Source organism: Protopterus annectens, chromosome 1.part1 (genome assembly GCF_019279795.1).
Source record: "Protopterus annectens isolate FY-2018-M chromosome 1.part1, PAN1.0, whole genome shotgun sequence".
Classification (NCBI taxonomy): domain Eukaryota; kingdom Metazoa; phylum Chordata; order Ceratodontiformes; family Protopteridae; genus Protopterus; species Protopterus annectens.
The window spans coordinates 345,065,006-345,089,640 of record NC_056726.1 but is presented as its reverse complement, the minus strand read 5'-3'; the positions used below and the strand labels follow the sequence as shown (position 1 = coordinate 345,089,640).

The 24,635-nt window shown below is 40.0% G+C and overlaps 1 protein-coding gene across 2 annotated transcripts in view; it reads left to right on the top strand.

Moving 5' to 3' along the window:
* The window catches only part of TPD52L1 (TPD52 like 1), a 1,279,033-nt gene that overhangs the window by 793,952 nt on the left and 460,446 nt on the right, over window positions 1–24,635 (top strand). For both annotated transcript variants that reach the window (XM_044075185.1, XM_044075177.1), the window contains exon 3: window positions 17,730–17,878. In XM_044075185.1, coding sequence (XP_043931120.1) covers window positions 17,730–17,878 — 149 coding nt within the window. The remainder of the gene's footprint in view (window positions 1–17,729; window positions 17,879–24,635) is intronic.

Here is a 24,635-nt window from a genome sequence, read left to right as displayed (position 1 = left end):
CTAGAGATGTCTCAGAACACCTGAACTTTAGACAACTACGTAATACTACTAAAAAGCCATACTCTCTGACAATATTACAGTAAACTTCAACAGTCTCACACTATGAATCCACAAAAATTTTGGACTGCCATTAATAACCTTCTTCAGCGGCCATTCTAGTACCCCTCCACCCTAGAGTCAGATAACAAAAACAATCTAGAAATTGCCAATGCCTTCAATACCTACTTTACAGAGACCATTCAAACCCTGGCCACAAATCTAACTTCTACAAACACTAACCTACCTAATTCCCAACATGACAATCTTCCTACTTTCAAGATAAAACCCATCTCAATCTCCTTTATCCAGAAACTAATTCACAAGCTAAAACCCTGTACACCCTCTGATGACAACCTTCCAGCTGAATACCTTCAACTTGCATCCAGAGCAATTGCTCATCCTGTAGCTATTCTCATTACATTTCTGAAAGTACTATCCTAATCTTTGGAAAATCTCACACATCATTCCCTTACATAAAGGAGGCAACTCTAATGAGTACTCCAACTATAGGCCCACACTACTCTCACCCTTAGCTAAGATCATGGAGAAATGTATCCATCATCAGCTAATAGATTACCTTACTAAAATAACATCCTGGCCAGCTGCCAACATGGCTTTAGACCCTTTCACAGCACCACCACTGCCCTTCTATCTTTCACCAATACTATAACAATAACTACCTCTCATCTGCACTCTTCATTGACCTGTCAAAAGCCTTTGACATGGTCAATCTTATAAATACCCTACAATCCCTCTCTCTGGATTCTAATTCTATCCTTTGGTTTAAGTCTTACCTCAGCAACCGAAAACAAGCTGTTTTGTGGCAAAATCACTTGTCTTCATATCTCCCTGTTTTACTAGGAGTTCCTCAAGGCTCTATTTTAGGACCCTTCTCTTCTCTCTGTTCATAAATGATCTTCATGTAGCTATTCCTCAATCCACCTGCATACAGTATGCTGATGATTCTACTATCATCTGTTCTGCAAAGTCTCTTCCTGAGCTGAAATCTGTAAGCCAAACTGTCTTCTCCATAGTAGAAACTTGGTTCCAAAACGGTGCTTACTCTTGAATGCCAAAAAACCAAATTACTTCTGATTACTCCTAACACAAGACACCTCCCATACACTTCTCCATCCTAGCTAGTAATGGAACCCTTATATCACCTGATCTGACCTGTAAGTTATTAGGAGTTACAATAGACAATAAACTCACTTTTGACAATCATATTAATAACACCATTAAGTCCGTTAATAGAAAATTAGGCTCCTTGTATAGGATAAGACCCTTCCTCACCAAAAGCAAGAACTACCGTTGCCCACTCTCATTTACTCTCTACCCTCCTCTATGCTTCTCCCATTTACACCAATTTAAAGCAAAACAATCTCAACAAACTTACCAAAGCCTACAACAGTATTGCAAGGTTTGTAACTGGTAAGCCCTACAGAACCCATCACTGCATTAACCTACATCAGCTATACTGGCTTGAACTGCAAAATGCGCTGCTACTCTCAACTAACTACTGCTCACAAAATCTTCTACCTTCCTAACAACACACCTACACTAAACAATCTTATAACCCTATAATAATCTTCATTCAATAAACTCCTAGCTTATATACCCAAATCTAACAACTTAGCTGGTGACTCCTTATTCTCCACCACCACAGGTAAGCAATGGAACATGCTGCCACCCAACCTAACCTCTATTTCCTCTTTTCCTCTTCAAACTTAATCTTAAAATCACCTAAAACTACAATGGTTATGCCCTTGCTGTAACCCTGACTAATATTCTACTATTAGCCTATAACCTATCTTCTCTCTCTTCCTTTACATTACTACTCTGCCAACAAATGTTATGTAAATGTTTCTTCCACATTTTTAACCCGATGGTTTACTTTAAAATGTTACGTTAATTCCTTCCTAATGTATGTGGCATTGCCTCTGATTGCTTTTTTTCTATATTATTATTAAGTATCTGGAGCTTTTCTCCCCGGGCCTCTACTGAAAATGGAAATATCTCCAGCTAGACTAGCCCGGTCAACAAATGTAAAATAAAATAAATAAATAAATAAATAAAATAAAATATCCATTAAAGACCAAAATAAAAAAATACATTAGAGCAGAAATAAATAAGAGTAGTCAGACTTGTCTGGGTATAGTTGTGCAAACTGCTTACATGGCCATTTTATTTTAAAAAATTTGAAAAATCATGTGAATAAATTTACCACAGTTGGGGAATTCTTCTTACTACCAAGGTACAGCAAACCTCTCAACTTATTATAGTAAATGTGAGAGGATTTGGAATTCAGACGCTGCACTACAAATGTGTTTCTCACCACAAAGGAAAAGAAAAGGTAGTTTGTAAATGTCTGAGAGTCCTATTTCAGACATTTTGATTAATTTAAAATGTAACTCACTCATGGAACAATGGCTCACTACTCTTATTAATGTTGTTGGGCCCTTGTACAACAAAACAAGATAAGGAAAACTGGCCTAGTAAGTAAAAATGATCAAACATTTTCATCTCACAAACTAAAAATAAGCACGTTTTCAAAGCTGTTAGGAACAGATGTGGTTAAGGAAGCATTAGAGAAAAAAAAGCATAGACACAAAACAGACTAAAAAAGAATAAATATTTAAAACACACTTTACAATCAGTATCTCTGAATGATTTGCTTTGCAGAATTGGTACACAGTGGGGAGTGGGATTTTGCCCTTTCCCCACTGTTTTGTGGTCTTGGAGTTGGCATATATAATTAACAGGGTGTGGGTGGGGTGCAGGGAGCTTTCTGCATAAAACTAGTGGGTTGAGATCTAGTGAAATATTTATATCACATAATTAAATAATGTGTAGATGTGGAGACTTGCCTCCACATGGGGAGGGGGAGTGTAGGGGACATTCCTCTCACAAAACAAAAAAATTTGCAACCAATGTTTGAAATAGCAACTTCTACAATTTTAGATGTTTTGGCTTTGAATAACTTTCATGATGATTAAATGAGACACAGTTATTCATAGTGGACCTGTAAACTTTATTATGCATGCACTGAATCATTCATGCACAGCTGAAAGGTATTGCTAGCCCCCATAGTGATACAGGTGCACATCAGCTGCTCGAGGGGTAGGTTTTAGTACAAATGCTACATATGTCAACATCATGTATGATGCAGCATTGTTGTTTCATGTAGTTCTATAGCATGGGACCAGTTAGCTTTCATGCAATAGTTCATCATGAAACATTAGATTGTCCTGGTCTGAGGGGTTAAGATAATATGAGGTTACCCCCAAAGAGAACTAAGGCAATGTAGGGCATGAACCACCTTTATGATCTGAATGATTGATCTTTCAGGTCTGCTCTTACCTCATCAAGTGTAAGGGCCCCCCTGAAAAGGGACGGCTGATGGTCTGTAGGATAGTAAGCCAAGAGCAGACAAGAATCTGAAAATTTAAGTAGGTTTTTTGATATGGTTGAAATTCAAATGATGTCAAGTATAAATTTGAAACTCATGATGTACCATCATCATTGGAGACACAATTGGCCTAATGGTTAAGGTCTTCAGCTCCCATGAACAAAGCACAAGGTTCAGTCCTGACCTCTGGGCAATACCTGTACAGAGTTTTCATATTCTCTCAGTGTCTCTTTGGGGTTCCTCCCACCTGCCAAAAACATGCTGAGTGTTTACACCTCAAACTCACACCCAAGAGTGGAGTTGTGGTTAGTGACACTAACTCTAGATGGTGCCTTTTGGGGGAAGATTTGGATAGACCAGATGCTTTACACATCAACTGTGCTGTGCAGTATCCTCTAGGTAGGAGAACACAAATAACAATCCACACACCACTTGATGGTGTAAAAATTAGCTGTAAGTGATTTGGACATGTTGACTAATATCACCCAAAAGGGACATGGGTGTTTGCTGGTCATAAGTGGGTTTGGAACCCAACCTATGCCAAGGACCCATGCTAACAGTGGGAAAAGTTTGTGTGTCCCTATTGGCCATTGTGCCCCTGCCATATACTCCAACAGTCCTGGGTCAATAAGCTACTGGCCGGCCACTGTCCAGTTGTCCACCTTGCATTACCTGGGATAGCTCTGTTAAGTGAAGGCTGGATGGAAATCCAATCCCCAAACCTGAACTAAGGATTGCTATTAAGTTCACTGAAAGGGCAGAGCTTGGAAGTGGATGGTATGATTGTATCCTATGCATCCAGGAGACAGGAAGGAAGGAAGGGTATTGCAGAAAAGTCACTTTGCTTGGGACCAAGAGCCTACTGCTCAGGAGGAGGTCAGACTAGAAATGGTAATCTCAGCCTATATCCCACATCAGGGTTGTAATAGCAAGAAAAAAAGAGTGCATTCAGGCAGCAGTTGCATGACCTGCTAAATAAAATAGGACAACATGAGTTATTGTTGATAATGGTGGACCTAAAAGCACATGGAACTGAGTATGAAGACTGCTTGGGTCCACATGGGTAGAGCAACAGAAATAACACCTGATTCAGCAAGATAGACAGTCACATGTTCTAGAAAAACATTTTATATAGCCCACCTAATCATGAAGGGATTCACATCTAGATCAGGGGAGGTCATCGTGCCTCTTTACTCATCAAGCCCATAATTGAGTACAATGCCCCTTTTGGGATGTACCTTACCAGACACCTGCAGCAACTGGAAAGACCCCAAAAGTACCTCACCAAGAGGATCAAAGGGCTCAAACAGATGCCATATGCTGCCCGGTTAAAGAAACTCCAGCTCTACTCAGTGGCATACCGCCTGTTCAGAGGCGATCTGTGCCTGACGTATAAAGCCATGTCCAACCCGGAATTAATGGACATGCTGCACCTCAGAAAATCCAAATCCCATCGAGCACGCTACGATCGAGACTTGAACCTCAGCACTGAAATAAATAGGACATGCTGGAGGGACATATTCATAACCCAGAGGCTCCCTTCACTCTGGAATAAAATCCCAGTCCAGGTTAGGCAGAGTCCCTCATTGACTCTCTTCAAGAGGAATCTTGATGAGTGGATGGGAGATCGTAGGTTTACCCCGGGTATCACTTCTGTGTCACTGTTAGACAGAGGCACAGTATACTAACCTCGAAAAAGGGCATAGCAAAATAAATTTAAAATGGGTGGCGAAAGCCAAACACATTCTGGCTAGGCTTATAAATGCCCTAGGGCAGATAGCCTAGTAAGAACCTATGAACCTATGAACCCAAAAGAGCAACCACCATGCAACTCAGGTAGGCTTTCTTCTTGTCAGGAAAGGGCACTGGGGCAGAATCAGTGTTTGCAAAGTTATCCTCAGTAAAACAGATCACCTACAAAATAAACCACTGGTTGCCACAATCAACTGCAAGCAGTGGTCAGAGAAGTCTCTAAGTTCAACATACTAGGCTGAAGACCTGGACATTGGCTGGAGAGAAAGCACAAGAGCTCAAGGAAATAATCTGAATCAGGGTTCTAGAAATAAAGTATATAAGGAAAGTTGGTGGTAGAATGCAGAAGTCTAGGAAGATGTTAAAAGAAAGAAGGACTGCAAGACAAAATGGGAGATTGAAAAGATGGACCAGGCTGCGATGGAATACTGGTTGGCTAACTAAGAAGCTAATAGATGAGTTGCAGTAAAGAACAAGGCATCAGAGCCACTCTACCAGCTTCTAGAAAGTGACTCAATTGATGACACAAAGAAACTATATCAGGTTGCAAGGCAAAGACAGAAAGATAAAGAAGATAGTCAGACACCCTTCATAAGGGATGCCAGCAACAACCTGCTCACCAGTCCACAGAACATAAAAGGCAAATGGAAGAAGTATTTCCAGCAGCTTCTGAATGAAGAAAACCCCACAGAAGCTGTACTGCCCCAGGCACAGCCTATAATGAAATAAGAGGAGGAGCCCACCCTAGAAGAAGTAAGAACAGTGCTAAGGAAAATGAAGTCAGGGAAAGCAGCAGGCTCAGATGAGGTCACAGCAGATACAAGCCAAGATGTTGGATTACATAGGGGAGAAATGGCTACTGAGGGTACTCATAGTAGTGTGGAGAGAAAGGTGTATCTCAGATGAATGGAATATTAGTGCCAGAGTACAAAAACAGAGGGCAGATCTACAACTGTGGGCAGTACAGAGGTATCAAACTCCTATCACACTGCATAAATATTCTGGAGAGGGTGATTGACAAATAAATAATGCAGATAAGGTTCCAAGAAAGCTGATTTGGGCAGTCCTGCAGTGGTTTGAAGTCCCAGAAACATTGGTAGAATTATTGCAGGCTATGTACGAGGACCCAGTGACTCAAGTATGATTAGTGTTCAGTCTCACAGAATGCCTATATTGCTGCAGCAAAGTTAGTTACTTTTGTTTTACTAGTCAGGATGATTTTTGCATAACTCATAAACAAAATGTAGCTTATAGTTTGAATATGTTCTGGAAATGTGCCTATGCTTTATTTTGGAATGATATTGATACATTTGTAATGCAGTATATGATATTTAAAAACTTCTGTTTCAGGAACAAGCTAGTCTTGTGTTTTATAAACCAATTTTGGTGTGTTTGATAAGAAGTTGTTGTTGTAAAATATATGCTTAGTTACTATTATGTCTTCTTTTCTGAATGTTTACATGATAAAAACTAAGTAAACTTAGAAAATATCTCAGCATATATTTAGAGGTTCTCCAAAAGTATTTCTGAGTTCTGAAATGCAATAATAAATTAAAACAAATGTTTGTGTATTTGTAAAAAAAAAATCAGAGACATGACAAGATGTATGGTCTAGAACTGGGACAGTCTGAGTTAATGAAACAAGTGGGCCAGAACAAAGTGCTACTTTACAAAGTTATAAAGGTCTAGAGACCACATGACACAGATACTTTAACAGAGCAATAGGCCGGATTAATGCATTCCTACCCTTCATCGTTCTGAGTGAATAGATAACACAAGCATAACTCCCACTTTCTTCCTTCTATTTTAGTTTTCCTACTGACTTTTTTGCAGCCTTAAATATTGAGTGGGATTTATAAAAGTTACCACAAAGTATAGACTACATGTACACACAGTATAGTGAATAGACAGCATAAAAATGTGGTAGTAATGCTCTTGAATATAGATTGTGTAGATAGTATAGGCAGTCATGAACCTGACCCAATATTCTCTTCAAAAGCCTTTTTCCAGTGAGAGTAATCATTTGTGCTTGGCACGTCATTAGATATGACCTTTTTATTTAACCAGACTTTGTCATTAACAAAGCTTTCAGACAGTGTCAAGATCCTTAGAGTGACAAGGAGATCAGCATATCTGAAAGACTTCATGTTCTTTGAAATTGCATACTCCTTTTTCCATTCCATGTCTGAACAACACTGCAGCCAGGCCATAGTGTTATGGCATTTTTGTATGTTTTGATGTTCATGTTTAATTTTCTAACCATCAATTTGTACAGCTTCAATTTTGCTCAATATCAGGTATGTTCTACTGCTTAATCATTACAGTTCTTTATAGCCCAAGAAGTGCTCACAAATGTTTACTGTTACCATACAAGATTGAGAAAATGAGGGAAACTGAAAAAAGTATACATATGAAGTGTAAGAATTAACCTGTAATGAAAAAGCACTGACAACATGATATATTTGAACTAGTTTAATAGTGACAGACTCATATCCTTACATCAAGAACGAGCAGGCTGGGACATTAGCATGACAAAAGACATCTGTAACTGTCGCATACATTTTATTAAGTTTTGTGCCTGCACTGAAGTAGTTAGCTAAAAGTGGATGCTGGAAAGGAGAATTAATCAGAGTGAGATCAAAGTGACTCCTCAGGGTCACTAGCCCCAGTGGAAGTAATCCTAAATGGAGAGATTTGATACAGTCACAGGCTAACCTGGTATTGGTTGTGAAGTTCATCCCCACTGTCTTCTAGCAACGTGCATAGCAGCATGTTGATTAGCTGCTTAGTGGAAATGCAAGAGTAGACAGGTTAAGTGTAGGGTTTATATTCAGATTACCAGCTCTAGGTCCACTCACAACAACCAGAACAGATTACAGTATGTCATCAGTGAAAGAACTAGCAGAGTGCTGACCAGTCAGAGGTCCGATGATCAGCGGTTGTCACAGGAATTGTCGTAATGTTTCCTACTGAAATACTTAATACAAGTAGAGTACTAGAAGCTAGAAGTGACCAGGACAATGAACTCTCCACAGGACCACTAGCCACAGTGGAAGCACTCCTACACAGATAGATTCAGTATCTATCCTACTGTTGCCTGTGAAGATCAGACACATTTATTTACACTAACGTACACTATAGTTCCTTACTGTAAGTGTGGGACTAGAGAATCTTACTGTAGCATTTGCATTTTGAGCAGCATTTCTAACTCTGCTCACACAGCCAGGTAGATGAGATTACAATATGCATTTAGTGAAAGCGGTAACCACATGCTGATTAACTGTCTGCCAGATATCTAGTGGTCTCAATGGTTATGAAATAGAATTGCCACAGAATCATACCTCTCATCCTGGAAACATCAAAAATCTGGACAAAGGCCCTTGAAAAATAGGTACAACTGGCCAAAAATCTGTACACTGATAACATAAAACTTGCAATCATAATTATGTAACCCCACCCACTCCAGTGGAAATGTGGGATGCCAACAAACATTCCAATGCAAACTGAAGAACAGGCAAAATATTAAACACAAAATAGAACCAGAACAACAGTGTTTTAGTTATATTAACATTTGAAATTGTATCAAACTTCGAACTTGTGTAAAAAACTAAAATACAATTTTCTTTTATAAAAATAAATTAACTGCTACGCACACTCAAAGAACCTCAGAGTCGGTGATTGGAGCATGAATGGTTAGGCTTAAAAGGCTAATAGTAAATATTAGTTTCTTAACAGCACAGTTAAAAAAAAGGTTCTAAAATTCAGCATCAATAGTTACAGCTCTATTGGAACCTTTAGAACAAGAGTCGTCACTTTTACACAAGGTTCCCCTTTGTATACTTGCGACACTGAACTGCAAACTGCAAATTGTCCATTTCCTCCTATCTGTCAGAAATATCTTGATGCAAAGCATTCCCATTCGAATGCTAACTGCGGTAACCAAATTGGAACACAAAGGTGAGAATTGTGGCTGCCAACCATGGGAATGTAGAGAAGCTAACAGTCGAGGATCTTGGTGAATTGGTGAATGGAAAAATACTGTAAGCATGCAGTGCTTGTGGAATATAATGACTACTATGTTGGGAATTGGAAAATGGACTGAAGTGAGCTGCAAACGTAAAGAAAAAGAGAAAGGCAGTGTGGTTGGTATGAGAAAAGAAGACAGCTATTGTGAACAAAGGGAAAATCCAAACAACTGGAGGAACAAACAGGAGGAACAATGGGTCACTTATACAGACACCAATAACAAATTAGCAAAACGTGGAGGGAGGATCAAGTTAAAAATAGAAAAGAGGCTGGTGGCAGGTATAAAGTAAAAAAAATAAGGTGTCATTCTTCAGGAATATTAGAGACAGAAAAATCTGGGAGGTAAAATAGATGAACTGCTATAGAACGTTCCAAAGTCTAAGGAGGACAGGGAATCAGATAAAGAATATTATATTAATGCTCTCCACTGGAATTTACTAAGGAAAGGGAGAGCAGATTAACAGCCGGAGTTTACAGGACATGTGAGAGAGATGGGTGAGATAAGCTAATCAAGGCAGCAAAGAGGAAGTGGTGATCTGATTATCTAGGGAGAATAATGCAGAAGCATCTGATGGGAAGCTCTCAGGTTCACCCAACCAGTTGTTGGAATTCTCTTTTTGCAGAGATCTTTAACAGGCCTCTAAGAGAATGAAAAGTCACAGTCAAACCTCTCAATCTCTTAGAGCAGGAAATCTAGACAAAGCCACAAATAATGGGGGGACAAAACAAAGGCAGATGAATTGTGATACTTTTTTTTTTAAATTTGCTCTTCCAAACTTAGAATGTTGACAACATAACAGATTTTGCATAACATGAATTTTCTGAAGGATGAAGTCTGAAAATCAAATTTAATGTTTGCTGCCTGCCATTATTTTCTGACTTCAGTCCTCAAAGATCTGCCACTGTCAGTGATTTGCCAGAAAACCATAATTTTATAACAAAATGGACCCATAGCAAAAAGCCAAAAGCTTAATTCCCTTCAGTAGTTTCCAAGTATGTATAAGCACCAAAATGAAACACGTCCCCCAGACCCCCACTAATCCCTTCAGCAGTATGTTTCCAAGTATGCACAAGCACCAAAATGAAACATGTCCCCCAGACCCCCACTAATCCCTTCAGCAGTATGTTTCCAAGTATGCACGAGCACCAAAATGAAACATGTCCCCCAGACCCCCACTAATCCCTTCAGCAGTATGTTTACAAGTATGTACAAGCACCAAAATGAAACATGTCCCCCAGACCCCCACTAATCCCTTCAGCAGTATGTTTCCAAGTATGTACAAGCACCAAAATGAAACATGTCCCCCAGACCCCCACTAATCCCTTCAGCAGTATGTTTCCAAGTATGTACAAGCACCAAAATGAAACATTTTCCCCAGACCCCCACTAATCCCTTCAGCAGTATGTTTCCAAGTATGCACGAGCACCAAAATGAAACATGTCCACCAGACCCCCACTAATCCCTTCACCAGTATGTTTCCAAGTATGTACAAGCACCAAAATAAAACATTTCCTCAAATGATCCATTCCCTCAATGGTTTCAATTATGCACAAGCACCAAAATGAAACATTTTCTCCTGTCCCCCCAGCGATTCATTCCCTTCAGTACTTTCAATGCACAAGCACCAAAATGAAACATATCTCCCAGACCCCCACTAATCCCTTCAGCAGAATGCCTCCAAATATGTATAGTCAAGCACCAAAATGAAATATTTCCCACTGTTCCCCCCAGCGAGCCATTCCTTTCTGTAGTTTCAATACACAAGCACCAAAATGAAACAGTTCCCTCCACTAATCCGTGGTTAATGCATTTGCAAAGCATGGACTTAGTTTTTCAATTCAGAATGACAAAGAATAAAATGCAGAGGCTAATGAGAAAAAAATAAGTAATTACACAGTACAACAAACACAGACACACACCTGCCCTAGCTGGAACTAGAACTTACAAGCAGGTTTGCATTATCACTTTCTTTTTTTCTTTCTTTTACCTGGAGGAGCCGAGGGAAGAACTGGTGATATTTTTTCTCATGATGATTAACCACCGGTCAGACAAGTCCAACTGCTGCAATAGTAACAAAAATGAACGGCTTGCCTTGCTCAGTTCAATTCAGTTGCTACTGTTGCTCTAATTTAAAACCAAAAAGTACATAGTGTCAGGCTGTCAGCTGCAGAGCTGCACTCAGTTATCCTCTCTCTGATGCTGCTGCAACATGTTGCCGTACATATGGAAAAAGATAAACACAAACAGACAGTGTACAGTACACACCCCTCAAACCCTCAACTGAATTCTGACAGGCTGGCAGTCTGCTAACAAAGCTGACTTCATCACACGCACCACTGCACATGATGACGGCGGCAAAAATTTGCCAAAGAGAAAAAAATGGGAAATTCAGGAATTAAAGGGGGCTACTCTGCAATTGGTGGCACCCTATTACTTTGACCTAAAATCCAGTAAATACAGAGGAATTCGCTACAGTTGAGAGGTATGCACAGAATCTGAAGCAATGTGCTTGCTGAGATATGTACACAGATTTTGAAGCTGCCCAAGTAATTTCCTTTGCAGTAAATTAGCACTTTATTCACCAATGTAAAGAAGCTATCTCTGACTTTTTGAATATAGTTACACTAATTTTAAGACTGTTTATCTGCTGTATTTTAGCACAGTGTCTCTTACTAAAGGCGAATTATACTGTCTGTGATTCAACTAAATATAATATAAATCATCTGTCAAATAAATGAATATTGTCAAGAAATGAAACAGGCTTTGTTCTCTATCCCAACCAACGATGACATCAGCAGGAATCCTTCTCTGTGTCCTTTAAATCTACCCTCCAAAGAATGGAGTCTTTCAACAGAAATTGGTAAAAATAAGTACAGCTCACCAAAAGCAACAGTATAGTCTACTAAACAGATTTCCTCTTCTTGCTGTTTATGAAGTTTGAAGGCTTTTGGCTAATTTTTTTTTTAAATTTGCTCTTCCAAACTTAGAATGTTGACAACATAACATATTTTGCATAACATGAATTTTCTGAAGGATGAAGTCTGAAAATCAAATCTAATGTTTGCTGCCTGCCATTATTTTCTGACTTCAGTCCTCAAAGATCTGCCACTGTCAGTGATTTGCCAGAAAACCATAATTTTATAACAAAATGGACCCATAGCAAAAAGCCAAAAGCTTAATTCCCTTCAGTAGTTTCCAAGTATGTATAAGCACCAAAATGAAACACGTCCCCCAGACCACCACTAATTCCTTCAGCAGTATGTTTCCAAGTATGCACGAGTACCAAAATGAAACATGTCCCCCAGACCCCCACTAATCCCTTCAGCAGTATGTTTCCAAGTATGTACAAGCATCAAAATGAAACATGTCCCCAGACCCCCACTAATCCCTTCAGCAGTATGTTTCCAAGTATGTACAAGCACCAAAATGAAACATTTCCCCCAGACCCCCACTAATCCCTTCACCAGTATGTTTCCAAGTATGTACAAGCACCAAAATGTAACATGTCCCCCAGACCCCCACTAATCCCTTCAGCAGTATGTTTCCAAGTATGTACAAGCACCAAAATGAAACATTTCCCCCAGACCCCCACTAATCCCTTCAGCAGTATGTTTCCAAGTATGCACGAGCACCAAAATTAAACATGTCCCCCAGACCCCCACTAATCCCTTCACCAGTATGTTTCCAAGTATGTACAAGCACCAAAATAAAACATTTCCTCAAATGATCCATTCCCTCATTGGTTTCAATTATGCACAAGCACCAAAATGAAACATTTTCTCCTGTCCCCCCAGCGATTCATTCCCTTCAGTACTTTCAATGCACAAGCACCAAAATGAAACATATCTCCCAGACCCCCACTAATCCCTTCAGCAGAATGCCTCCAAATATGTATAGTCAAGCACCAAAATGAAATATTTCCCACTGTTCCCCCCAGCGAGCCATTCCTTTCTGTAGTTTCAATACACAAGCACCAAAATGAAACAGTTCCCTCCACTAATCCGTGGTTAATGCATTTGCAAAGCATGGACTTAGTTTTTCAATTCAGAATGACAAAGAATAAAATGCAGAGGCTAATGAGAAAAAAATAAGTAATTACACAGTACAACAAACACAGACACACACCTGCCCTAGCTGGAACTAGAACTTACAAGCAGGTTTGCATTATCACTTTCTTTTTTTCTTTCTTTTACCTGGAGGAGCCGAGGGAAGAACTGGTGATATATTTTCTCATGATGATTAACCACCGGTCAGACAAGTCCAGCTGCTGCAATAGTAACAAAAATGAATGGCTTGCCTTGCTCAGTTCAATTCAGTTGCTACTGTTGCTCTAATTTAAAACCAAAAAGTACATAGTGTCAGGCTGTCAGCTGCAGAGCTGCACTCAGTTATCCTCTCTCTGATGCTGCTGCAACATGTTGCCGTACATATGGAAAAAGATAAACACAAACAGACAGTGTACAGTACACACCCCTCAAACCCTCAACCAAATTCTGACAGGCTGGCAGTCTGCTAACAAAGCTGACTTCATCACACGCACCACTGCACATGATGACGGTGGCAAAAATTTGCCAAAGAGAAAAAAATGGGAAATTCAGGAATTAAAGGGGGCTACTCTACAATTTGTGGCACCCTATTACTTTGACCTAAAATCCAGTAAATACAGAGGAATTTGCTACAGTTGAGAGGTATGCACAGAATCTGAAGCAATGTGCTTGCTGAGATATGTACACAGATTTTGAAGCTGCCCAAGTAATTTCCTTTGCAGTAAATTAGCACTTTATTCACCAATGTAAAGAAGCTATCTCTGACTTTTTGAATATAGTTACACCAATTTTAAGACTGTTTATCTGCTGTATTTTAGCACAGTGTCTCTTACTAAAGGCGAATTATACTGTCTGTGATTCAACTAAATATAATAGAAATCATCTGCCAAATAAATGAATATTGTCAAGAAATGAAACAGGCTTTGTTCTCTATCCCAACCAACGATGACATCAGCAGGAACCCTTCTCTGTGTCCTTTAAATCTACCCTCCAAAGAATGGAGTCTTTCAACAGAAATTGGTAAAAATAAGTACAGCTCACCAAAAGCAACAGTATAGTCTACTAAACAGATTTCCTCTTCTTGCTGTTTATGAAGTTTGAAGGCTTTTGGCTAATTTAAAATACAATATCTTACAGATGTCTTACACTTAGTACTTCACATTTATTAGTCTTGGTGCACCCACATTGTATATATTGTTCTCTTTTAGATAAGTAAACTCTGGTCCCTTTTTAGCTAAACTAAAACAAAAATTTCCACCAAGAGATTATACCAGAAGCTCTGAATAACTACTGTCTTGCATGATAGTCATGTTGGATTTTGACCAACTGGAGGGCTAGCATTACATACACATGATATCATGAGAACAAGGTTAAATGCCTTAATTGGATATTTTTGTATGGCCGATCAAAAAACATATCTTCAGGAGGTGAGAAGAAAATGGAGTACCTGAAGAAACTCAAGCACTGGAATAACATGCAAACTGACCAGTGGTCATAATGATCCTCAGACCCCGACACCATGAGGTGTAGATCTTACCACTGTGGTAGTGAGCAGAGGCTTCTAACCCAGTGTCAGCATGATTTCAGAACAAAGGTAAAAATGCTGCTAGTATTTTAAAAGTAAGTACTAATATGTATAGAGTGGTTTTTGGAGGAGCTGGATTGCTGACTCCAAATAGCAGAATTCTCATATCTAGTTAAGGCACTGATACAGTCAACTACCCATGGCTGGCAATGAAGCAGTGACTTAATGGATTAGTATGTGTCAAGTGCAAATACACAGTGCTCTTACTTCTGCATGCAGTGCCTTTGGCATAGTTTGAAAAGTGACCCACTGTTTTCTTTTAGCAAAATAAAGAAGTTGAATCAGTTCCCCCTTTCTTGATGTTTAAAACATTAATATCACTTTAACTATCAAATTACATGCTTCTAGCTTGCTTACAGCACAGAAAATTTCATGTCCTAGTAATATTCAAAACATTGTTTAAAAACAAGCTTATTATGGACTGAAACATCTTTTGGTGCAGCTGTAGCATTGTCGCCTCACAGCAAGAGGTTCTCCCATTCGATTCTCGGCTTGAGCACCTTCTGTGTGGAGTCTGCATGTCCTCCCCGCACTCGAGTGGCATTCAAAAGACATGCGTGAATGGGCATGCCTTCGTTGAAGGCTGTGTGTCGAGCTGGCACCTCGACACCGTGAAAATCTACTGCCAATCATTAGCGGACTGGAGTTCCACTGTGGCGACCCCTAACCGGGAAAAGCCGAAAGAAGAACAACTTAGTTTGAAACAAAACATGTACTCACTCCTACAAACCAAGTAACTTTATCATTGGTCAATAAATGATAGCTCCTAAATGAGCTATTTTTTTAAATATTGTGATCAAGTGTGTAATTTCTAACAATCAAAACTGTATTAGATTTAAAACATTGTAGCCAAATGAAAGCCATTCAGGTTTAGTTGCAATGCAACAATGCAATGAAAATTAATGTCAGTTTTGGCAAATCTGTGGATGTTACAGGGTAGTTACATTTGAATTTTTAACAGACTGTGATTGTATCTTTTTCAGCATTACACATATTCATAAATTTATTTTTAAAGCCGATTAATTGGATATTTCAGGTTTATAGAATACATCTTCATTTTTCATTGCACTGATTGTCTGCATCCTTACAAATGCTTATTTTCACATCTTAACACTTGTTCAGTCATGCAAACTTAATGATTTGTATCTGTAACTGACACAGTGGTTAACAAAATTCTGTCGCACATAGATGATGTACAGTCCTTAGACCGCCATATAATAAAAAACACCTACAGTTCTGAACTAAAATATTGCAGAAACACTGTAATCAAAATCAGATAATCAAATAAAATTTCTATTGTGTAAAGATATAAACTGGACAAGCTGGAAAGACAAGTATGTATCCCAGAGACCACCCCTTTTGTGGAACAGTCTCTCCACCCATGTGAAGCAGAGATCTTCCCTTATCTAATTCAAGTGCAACTTAAGCAATTGGATGATGGGGAACAGGAAATTCATTCCTGGTTTGGTACCTGTGTCTCTAATATACTCAGGTAGCCTGTAAATGTTTAATCTCCCTGGCCTCTGTTTGTAAATGGTTCATCTCCCAAGCTCCTGCTTACACTTACCAGGGGTATCAGAACTTGTCAGAGATTTGGGATGCATGGCTATGCTTAAAACAGCCCAGTGACCGTTTGCCTAGTACACACCTCTGAATCTATGTTGCCATAATTAGACTGGATCAAAAACTGTTTACTGCTTCCTCTTTCCATGTATATTTCAAAATATTAACAAGAGACACAGGGAGACTACATACACTTGGAATTGTGTATAACTGGAACCAGTCCTTTGATGCTGAATGAATTTGTAGTTTTCCAGCTATAAAATATTTCTTATCCACCTTTATGTGAATAAATGTGTGGCTTTTTTGTTGTATTCTTAACACAAACAATTTAACCAGAGGAACTTTATTTCTATTTGTTTTTTATTTTGCTTACATTTCCTGTTCATGTTGCTTTAATTTATAAAAAGGATGACACGTTTTAACAAACACCAACCCACTTGGAGTTCTGGTTTCTGTCATAATAAAAGCATATGAGCAAGAACATAGCCCATAACTGTGAGTTAATATTAGTATATCTAATTGCAGGTTCATGAGTAAATACTTCCCAATCAGTCTGCAGACTATTACAAGCACAGCTAATAATCAGAGAGTGACCAAAGGTAAGAATCAGACGTTGTACTTTGTGTCTGTGAAGTAAATCCCTTAAGCATTGCTTACTCCCAGCCCCAATTTAGATTTACATTGCCTATGTTATTTCTTTCAGCCAGGTAAATGAGATACGAGGTGGGATATATGCCAAACTGTTTCAGTATATACAATTCAAGCACAGAAGGATAAAGCCCTGTCCATAAGTCAGACAACCTGAGTTCAAGTAAAAGCTTGGGCACTAGAACAGCTGTCAGGAATTGAAAGAGGAGTTTTGAGGCTGCATGCACTCAGATTTGTCTGTGGAGAGATGGAAACCATGTGTCTGGACATGTTCACTTCATCAAAATCTGCAGTTGAGACAAAGAACTCTCATGGGGTGCTCTCTCAAGGGACAGGGATAGTTGAACATATTGTTCAATATGTGAAGGTGTGGTCCTACTTCACAAAAAGCCATGGCATAAAACCTCATCCCTAATGCAGATGATGGTTTCAGACTCACTACTTACTTCACTATTACCCCTGCTATGTAATACAGGTACCTAAATGAGTGCTGTTCCATATGCCAGACATATTACCCCTGCTATGTAATACAGGTGCCTAAATGAGTGCTGTTCCATATGCCAGACAGAGGGAAGGAATGACTAAAGATTTAAGGCTGCTGTTGATGTTCATTTCTTCTATCATGTAATACACTGGTCTATCTTCTTGTTACATTTACAGCTGGAAGATGAAATTCTAACATTGAGACAAGTATTGGCTGCAAAGGAGAAGCACCTGGTGGAAATAAAGCAGAAGCTTGGTGTTAACACACTGAATGAACTGAAACAGAACTTCAGCAAAGGATGGCATGACATGCAGACCATGACAGCGTAAGTCCCATCATAGCACTCATTTCTATTGTCCGTTAACTACATATCAAATCAGACATAATTTACATAACACTGACCATTTCTGTTTGTCCTTTACAAACATGGTAAACTGTATATAAAATCATAAACACAGGGCACAAGCTACTTTCATTGTACATTGGATTTTGGCATAATTTGCAAATACTGCATTAGGTATTGCATTTCTTGTTGTGTATGACACTTTATTGACACTAGGAAGCATTGTGGGAACTGTATATGTGCTTGTCAGTTTGTAGTATAAGTAAAGAAGGCTCTTAAGTTGTACTGCTGCACTGATTTCTGAAGTTGCCACCTTTCTAATCCTTCCAATAGCATGCAAGTGTCTTTTGTTTAACTTTGTAAGCTAATATTGAGACTTGTGTGCCTGATATTTTTTTTTCTTTTGGAATTACAAACTGTTGTTGTCAGATAAGGGGAATGTGCAGTGTTCTCGACATTTATTTGCTGTAAGCTTGTTTGCAACAGCAGTTTCTATCACTTGTTTGCTTGTTTTGGTCCTCTTTAATTATTGTTGTGCTAATTTATTGGAGATCTTTCCAATATCAAGAGTATGATTTTTTTGAGGTCATTCCAATATCAAGAGTATTACTTTTTTCTACCTCTTTAAGTTAATATTGAGTCTTGTGTGTCTGCTAGTAGTATTTGTCTTAGGATAAAAATAAACATACTTCTACTTATCCAATGATCACACAACAGAGTCATAGCCGTCTCATGTAGCACCCAGTGCAGATCCACAATAATAATAATATCGCACCCCACCCCCTCAGCTTTTCAAGTGGATAGCAAAGTAAATAGAAAAAAGGTCTGCTCCCTTATTCGGATGCTTCTAACAAGGATCTGTTTTGTAGCAATTTACTTCCTACAGTTAGACCCCAACCCCCACAGCTCTTCAACTGAATAGCAAAAAAAAAACTTTATCTGCTTTTCTAGTTTTACTAAGTTTAACACACATAAAGTGCTGAAACAACTTGAACTTTCCCATCTCTGCCCCTTAACATTTTGTGCTCTGTGTGGCTGCCCCATTTGCCCCAGCATTGCTATGCTTCTGCCACACTTGCTTTGAGGAAAATGGCCACTGCCATATATTGTGCCAGCTAGATGAACTGGATCAAATGCCAATTAAAGCCAAATCACTGAATCAAATATCAAGCAACTGCCAATCATTAATTTCCCAGATGTGCAGAAAGGGTACAGTTTGGGAGGAGAACTAAACAGGACATCAAACACATCAAGTTATTGAACTTGCAGTCCTCTAAAATATTCAGCACAGATGGTGGAAGGGATCTGCAAACAAAACACTCAAACTAACAGTCTCCTGGTACTATTCACCAACAGGAATAGCTCATAGTGATCTACAGCATAAGGCCTCCAGGCCATGGCCTCCTAGCCTGTCCACTGACACTATTATTGGTCATGGTGAGGGGGGGGGGGCTGTCCAAGCCCATGCCCCTCCCCCTCACATATCTCTCTTTCTTGAAATTTATCCTTCCAAGTCTGTTCTTCCACCCTGTAATATAGCTGTGACATCCCAGCCTATGGTTCCTACCTCTTGCTGGGGAAGGCAAACACTTGAAAAGCCCTTTGGGTGAAAATCAGGAAATTCCAATCCCTATTGTTATCACCATTGACAGCCATCGAGATCTTCATGTTTTAATGAAGAAGGGTGGAAGGATGCATTTCATCTGTTCTTCCAGGCATTGCATCTTAAAAGGCACCTTACTTTTGTCTATGTTCCTACATTACCAGATGCCCCTCTTCCTTTTGTCTCTCCCTATGCCTGTCTTACCTTGCTGTCCTTCCTCCTCACACCTGTAGAGCCTATTTCCCACCAGGCAATACTGCCGAGTTTTCAATACCGTGTCCTGCTCTCATTTTTTTTTCCATTTGGGATTGCTTTTGCAGTTTGATCTTGTAAAAGGAGAATAATTTGCAGTGTTCTGAACATTTATTTGCTATTAGCCTATTATCACCCCTAGTTTCTATTGGCTGTTTGTGTTTTATTAATTAATTAACTTAATTAATTACTGGCAATTTCCACTTTTAACAAGAAAGTGACTTTTCTACACTTTTAAGCTTATATTGAGACTTGTGTATCTGCTAGTAGCATTTTTTATTTGGGACTGTTTTACAGTTTGCCCTTGTCAGAGAAGGGGAACCTGCAACATTCTGAATGTTTATTTGCTGCTAACTTGTTAACACTACCAGATTCTGCCAGTTGTTTTTCTTATTTTCTTTCAGCTTTGATCAGTGCTGCTTTGGGCAGCTTGGTGCGGAGCTGCTCATGATCTTGAAAACTCATGTCATAACTAGTAGACACCTGTTCTCATCATCTTATCCTAGGACACCTGCAAATCACTTAAACTGTGCAATAAGCAGCAGCTCACAAGTTGGTACAATTAACTGTGACACTTGTAACTAAACATAGGATCATAGGAGCTTACTGAACTATTGTCCCTAAGGCCTCTACAAGCCTAGCCATGTTATACCCTTATTCCTTTAATGACCAAGTTATATAGTCAATGTTTGCATGCGAATCTAAGATCAGCACTGGCTGCCTGCCCCCTGCCTAAGAGGGACATAGGTGAAACCCCTGGTGTAAATTTACAGTTTCCCATCCAAATGTCCAGGTTACGCTTAAATAAGGTCAGTGAAGAGCTCTGTTTTACATGAATTGGAAGTTTGTTCCAGAGGAGTGGCAACCTCTGGGAGACATTTCTGTCTGTCTAGCATGTCCTGTTAATATCGCAGGCTAGGTTAAGATACCTAGAGCGAGTGAATCTTGTCCCATTGGATTTGCGGATGTGCAGCAGCTTCATCAAGGCAGGGTCTGAGACTGCTCTGTATGCCAGGCACAAGCCTCCTCTGAGCAGTCTATATGATACTATCCTTGTAGGTCATGTGTTGTAGGCCTTGAATTTTCTTGGTGAGAAATCTCTGCGGTCACTCCAGATGCTGAAGATGTCTGATGAGGTACATACAGAAGAGAACTTTGTACTCTATTATTGGTCTGATGAGATCTGAGTACAGGGCAGTTTGAACCTCCTTAGCTTTGGATATCAAAACCTTGCTTATGAGGTGTGCAACATAGGAGGCCTTCCTTACTACTGTGGACACCTGAATATCAAAATTAAGGCTACTATCAAATTGCTTTCCTAAATCTCTCACCACTGGTTATGAACTTAAGGGGTATTATTAATGTTGTAATTAGCAGGGGTATCTCCTTTGCCAAAGGGGATGATAATGCATTTTTTTTTTTGTTTAGTTTAAGTCTGTGGCTTTGACACCAATCATTTGTCTGTGTAAATCCATTTTATAGTATGTTGACATCTTTGGGGGATTCAATGACTGCACCCAGTTTGCAGTCATCAGCAAAAGTGGTAAGCCATAGGCCATCTATTTGTGCCTAGACTTCTGAAAAATAGACACCAAACAGTAGGGGGCCTAGGACAGATCTTTGTGGAACACCACTGGTTGCAGGAATGCTAGTAGAGGTGGCATACCCAGTTTTGACTGCATGTGTTCTGTTTGTGAGCCAATTGGCAGCCCATCTAGCGACATAAGGGTTAATCCCCAGCTGGATGAGTTTCTCAATGATGCTTGAATGAGGGATTGTATCAGAGGCCTTGGCTAGGTTGAGATAGGCAGTGTGAACTATTTTGCCTTCACCCAGGGCCTTGGTGACATTGTCAAAGAAGTCCACCAGGTTTAGCAGGCAAGATCTGCCCTTGATGAAGCCGAACTGGGCCAGGTCAAGAGTTTGAAGGTCACCTATATCCTTGTTGATAAGGTCCATGATGATTCTCTCCATAGCCTTACAGATAAGGCTGGTTAGGCTTAGGTGTCTATAGTTACCGAGGTTGGTTGAGGGACCTCCTTTATGCAAGGTGATTACGATTGCTGTTTTCCACTCAGCTGGGACAAAGCCAATGCTTTGACTGAGATTGAAGGGTGTGCTCAGCAGTTCTGCTAACTCCTGTTTTAGACCATTCAGTAAGCAGCCGGGGTTGTCCTGTCCATAGAGGTTGTGTTTTGGGCCTTGGAGAATGCAGCTATGACCTGCTCACTGGAGATACTAGGCAGAGGACTGGTGACAGGTACGTTATGGGGTACAGTTGGTGGGTACGAGGGGGGGGGGTGAAGATGTAGATTTTGGACGTAGCTAAAGAATGCTTTGTGATTTTATTTAGCTAGGGATGCTAATTTAGTTTTGTAATTAGGTTTAGAGGACTTTACATGATGTCTGATCTGCTTGTTTATGCTTTGGAGGGAGTTCTTCCTTTGCTGGGACTGTTCCCTCTTGTTTTTTGACAGCAGTTTCTTTCACTTATTGTATAACCTATTTATGCTGGATGTCCACCAGGGTGGCTTATTTTTTCATGAGGATCTTGATTTAATCCATTCCAGTACAGCTGATTCTATACATTTATAAAGGTGTTTATACAGAATATTTGTGTACCCCTCAGTATAGGGGTCATTGCTGTCAGTGTTGGCAGGGGGTCTGAACCTGTTGATGCCATTGCTCAGTAGGATATAGTTTGCTTTGCAGAAATTCTAAAACCTTTTTACTGCTCAGAGGGGGTCAGGTACAATTGGTACTCTGAACGAGACTGATTTATGATCAGACTTTACTAGAGAAGGCCCCCTCACATGGTAAGGTGCAATAATCCCTCATTTTGGTGAGCACTATGCCAAGGATGTTACAGCCCCTTGTGAAGGTGCTGACTGCCTGCCCCAGAGCATTTATGTTAACAAAGTCCAAGAACCTTTGGGCGAGCGTGTTTGTGCTCATATGTTACCCAAAGAAAGGATAGTTAAAGTCACCCATGACCAGGGTATTTGGCTCTATTGAGAGTGACTCAAGTAGGTCCAGGTAGGCTATGTGTTTTTTGTGGTTCATAATGGGGGACAGATGCTTGGTGCCAGAGCCATGGCCTCAAGCTCAATGCCAAGAAATGTATAGTTATCCCGTTTGGGAAAAAACATGTACCCATGAATTACCACATAGGTGGCAGTACACTAAACACCGAAAGTGTGATAAGAGACTTAGGGACACAGGTGGACAGTGGTCTCACCTTCAATAATCACGTTGCCACAACAGTCAGAAAATCCTTCTATGTGGCACACCTCATCACTAAGGGCTTTTCATCCAGAAAAAAGGAGATCATTGATCCATTGTACTCATCCCTCATTAGACCGATTATAGAATAAAACTCCCCATTTGGTATGTACCTCCAAGACATCTGCAACAACTGGAAAGGCCACAGAAATAACTCACTAAAAGAATCACAGACCTAAAGCAGATTCCCTATGCTGACCGCCTTAAAAAACTCCAGCCATACTCTGTCGCATATCGTCTACTCCGAGGTGATCTCTGCTTAACATACAAGGCCATGTCAAACCCAGAGCTGTTGGACATGCTACACTTAAAGAAATCCCAATCTCTCAGAACCACATGCTCCAGGGATCTAAACCTTATCATCACAATAAACAAAACATGCTGGAAGGATAGGTTCCTGACCCAGAGACTCCCCAGACTCTGGAATAGACTGCCCATACATGTCAAGCAGAGCACCTCTTTGGCCCTCTTCAAAAGGAAACTTGATGATTGGATGGGAGAAAGGAAATTCACCCCAGGGATCACATCAGTCACCCTGCTAGACAGGGGTCCAGGCCAGGGGAGTAAATAGTGTGGGAAGAAATAGCCAGGGAATTGTTATGGCTAGGCTTGTATAGGCCCTAGGGCCGATAGCCTAGTAGCAGACATGCAAGTGGACCTTTTCCTACAGTTAGTTGGACTTGGAGTAACTCTAGGGAATCATACTGTTTAACCAGTCTAGAGGTGTATCTGTCTGTAATGAAGATGGATACTCCTCCTCCCTTGTTTTTTTCATGTTCATTTTGTGGTCGAAAAGTATGGAAGGCATTATAGCCCTGCATGGCCAGGGTGCTCTCTGAGGCCTTGAACCATGTATCTGTAACAGTGCAGATATCAGCATTTTCCAGGGTGAGAAGTGCTTCAAGTGAGTGCAGCTTTTGATTTAGATTCCTAGCATTAAGCAGCATATCCCTGAGTTTGTTTCTGGAGGATATTTTTACATCAGGAATTTTGTTCTAATGCTATTGCCTAAAAAATACACTATGGGGAGGCAAGCACCTTTGCCAGCAACCTAAAGCCTAGAGGTGACAGGTGAGGACCATTTCTGGCAAAGCAGCATGGTCTGTCAACTGTATTTATTTATTTATTTATTTATTATTTATTTATTTATTTATTACATTTGTTAACCGGATTATGTCCAACTGGGCCAGAAACCCGTTTTCATCAGAGGCCCGGGGAGAAAAGCTCCACGTGCATTAACAAAGCAAACATTAGCCTTCTAGCTTATCATTGGGAGTGGTAAGCATTAGGTAGCCTATCTACCACAAAAAGAGAGGTTCCTGGCCCAGAAATTGTAGCTATTGGCTGTTTGGGCAGTATTTTTCCATCTCTTTCAACTTTTTGTTTAAAAGCCGCACTTGCGCTTGTTTCCCATCTTTCCTGTAACTAGCCTAGTCCAGATGCAGAGTTGCTGTATCCAGGACTGTTGGTAAGCTTCTCAGCCCTGCAATCCTTTCTGTGTTGGAGGAAAGCCTTCTAGCTCATCAGTGGGAGTGGTAAGCACAAGGTAGCCTGTCTACCACGAGAGGAGTGGTTCTTGGCCCAGAAATTGTAGTTTATTGA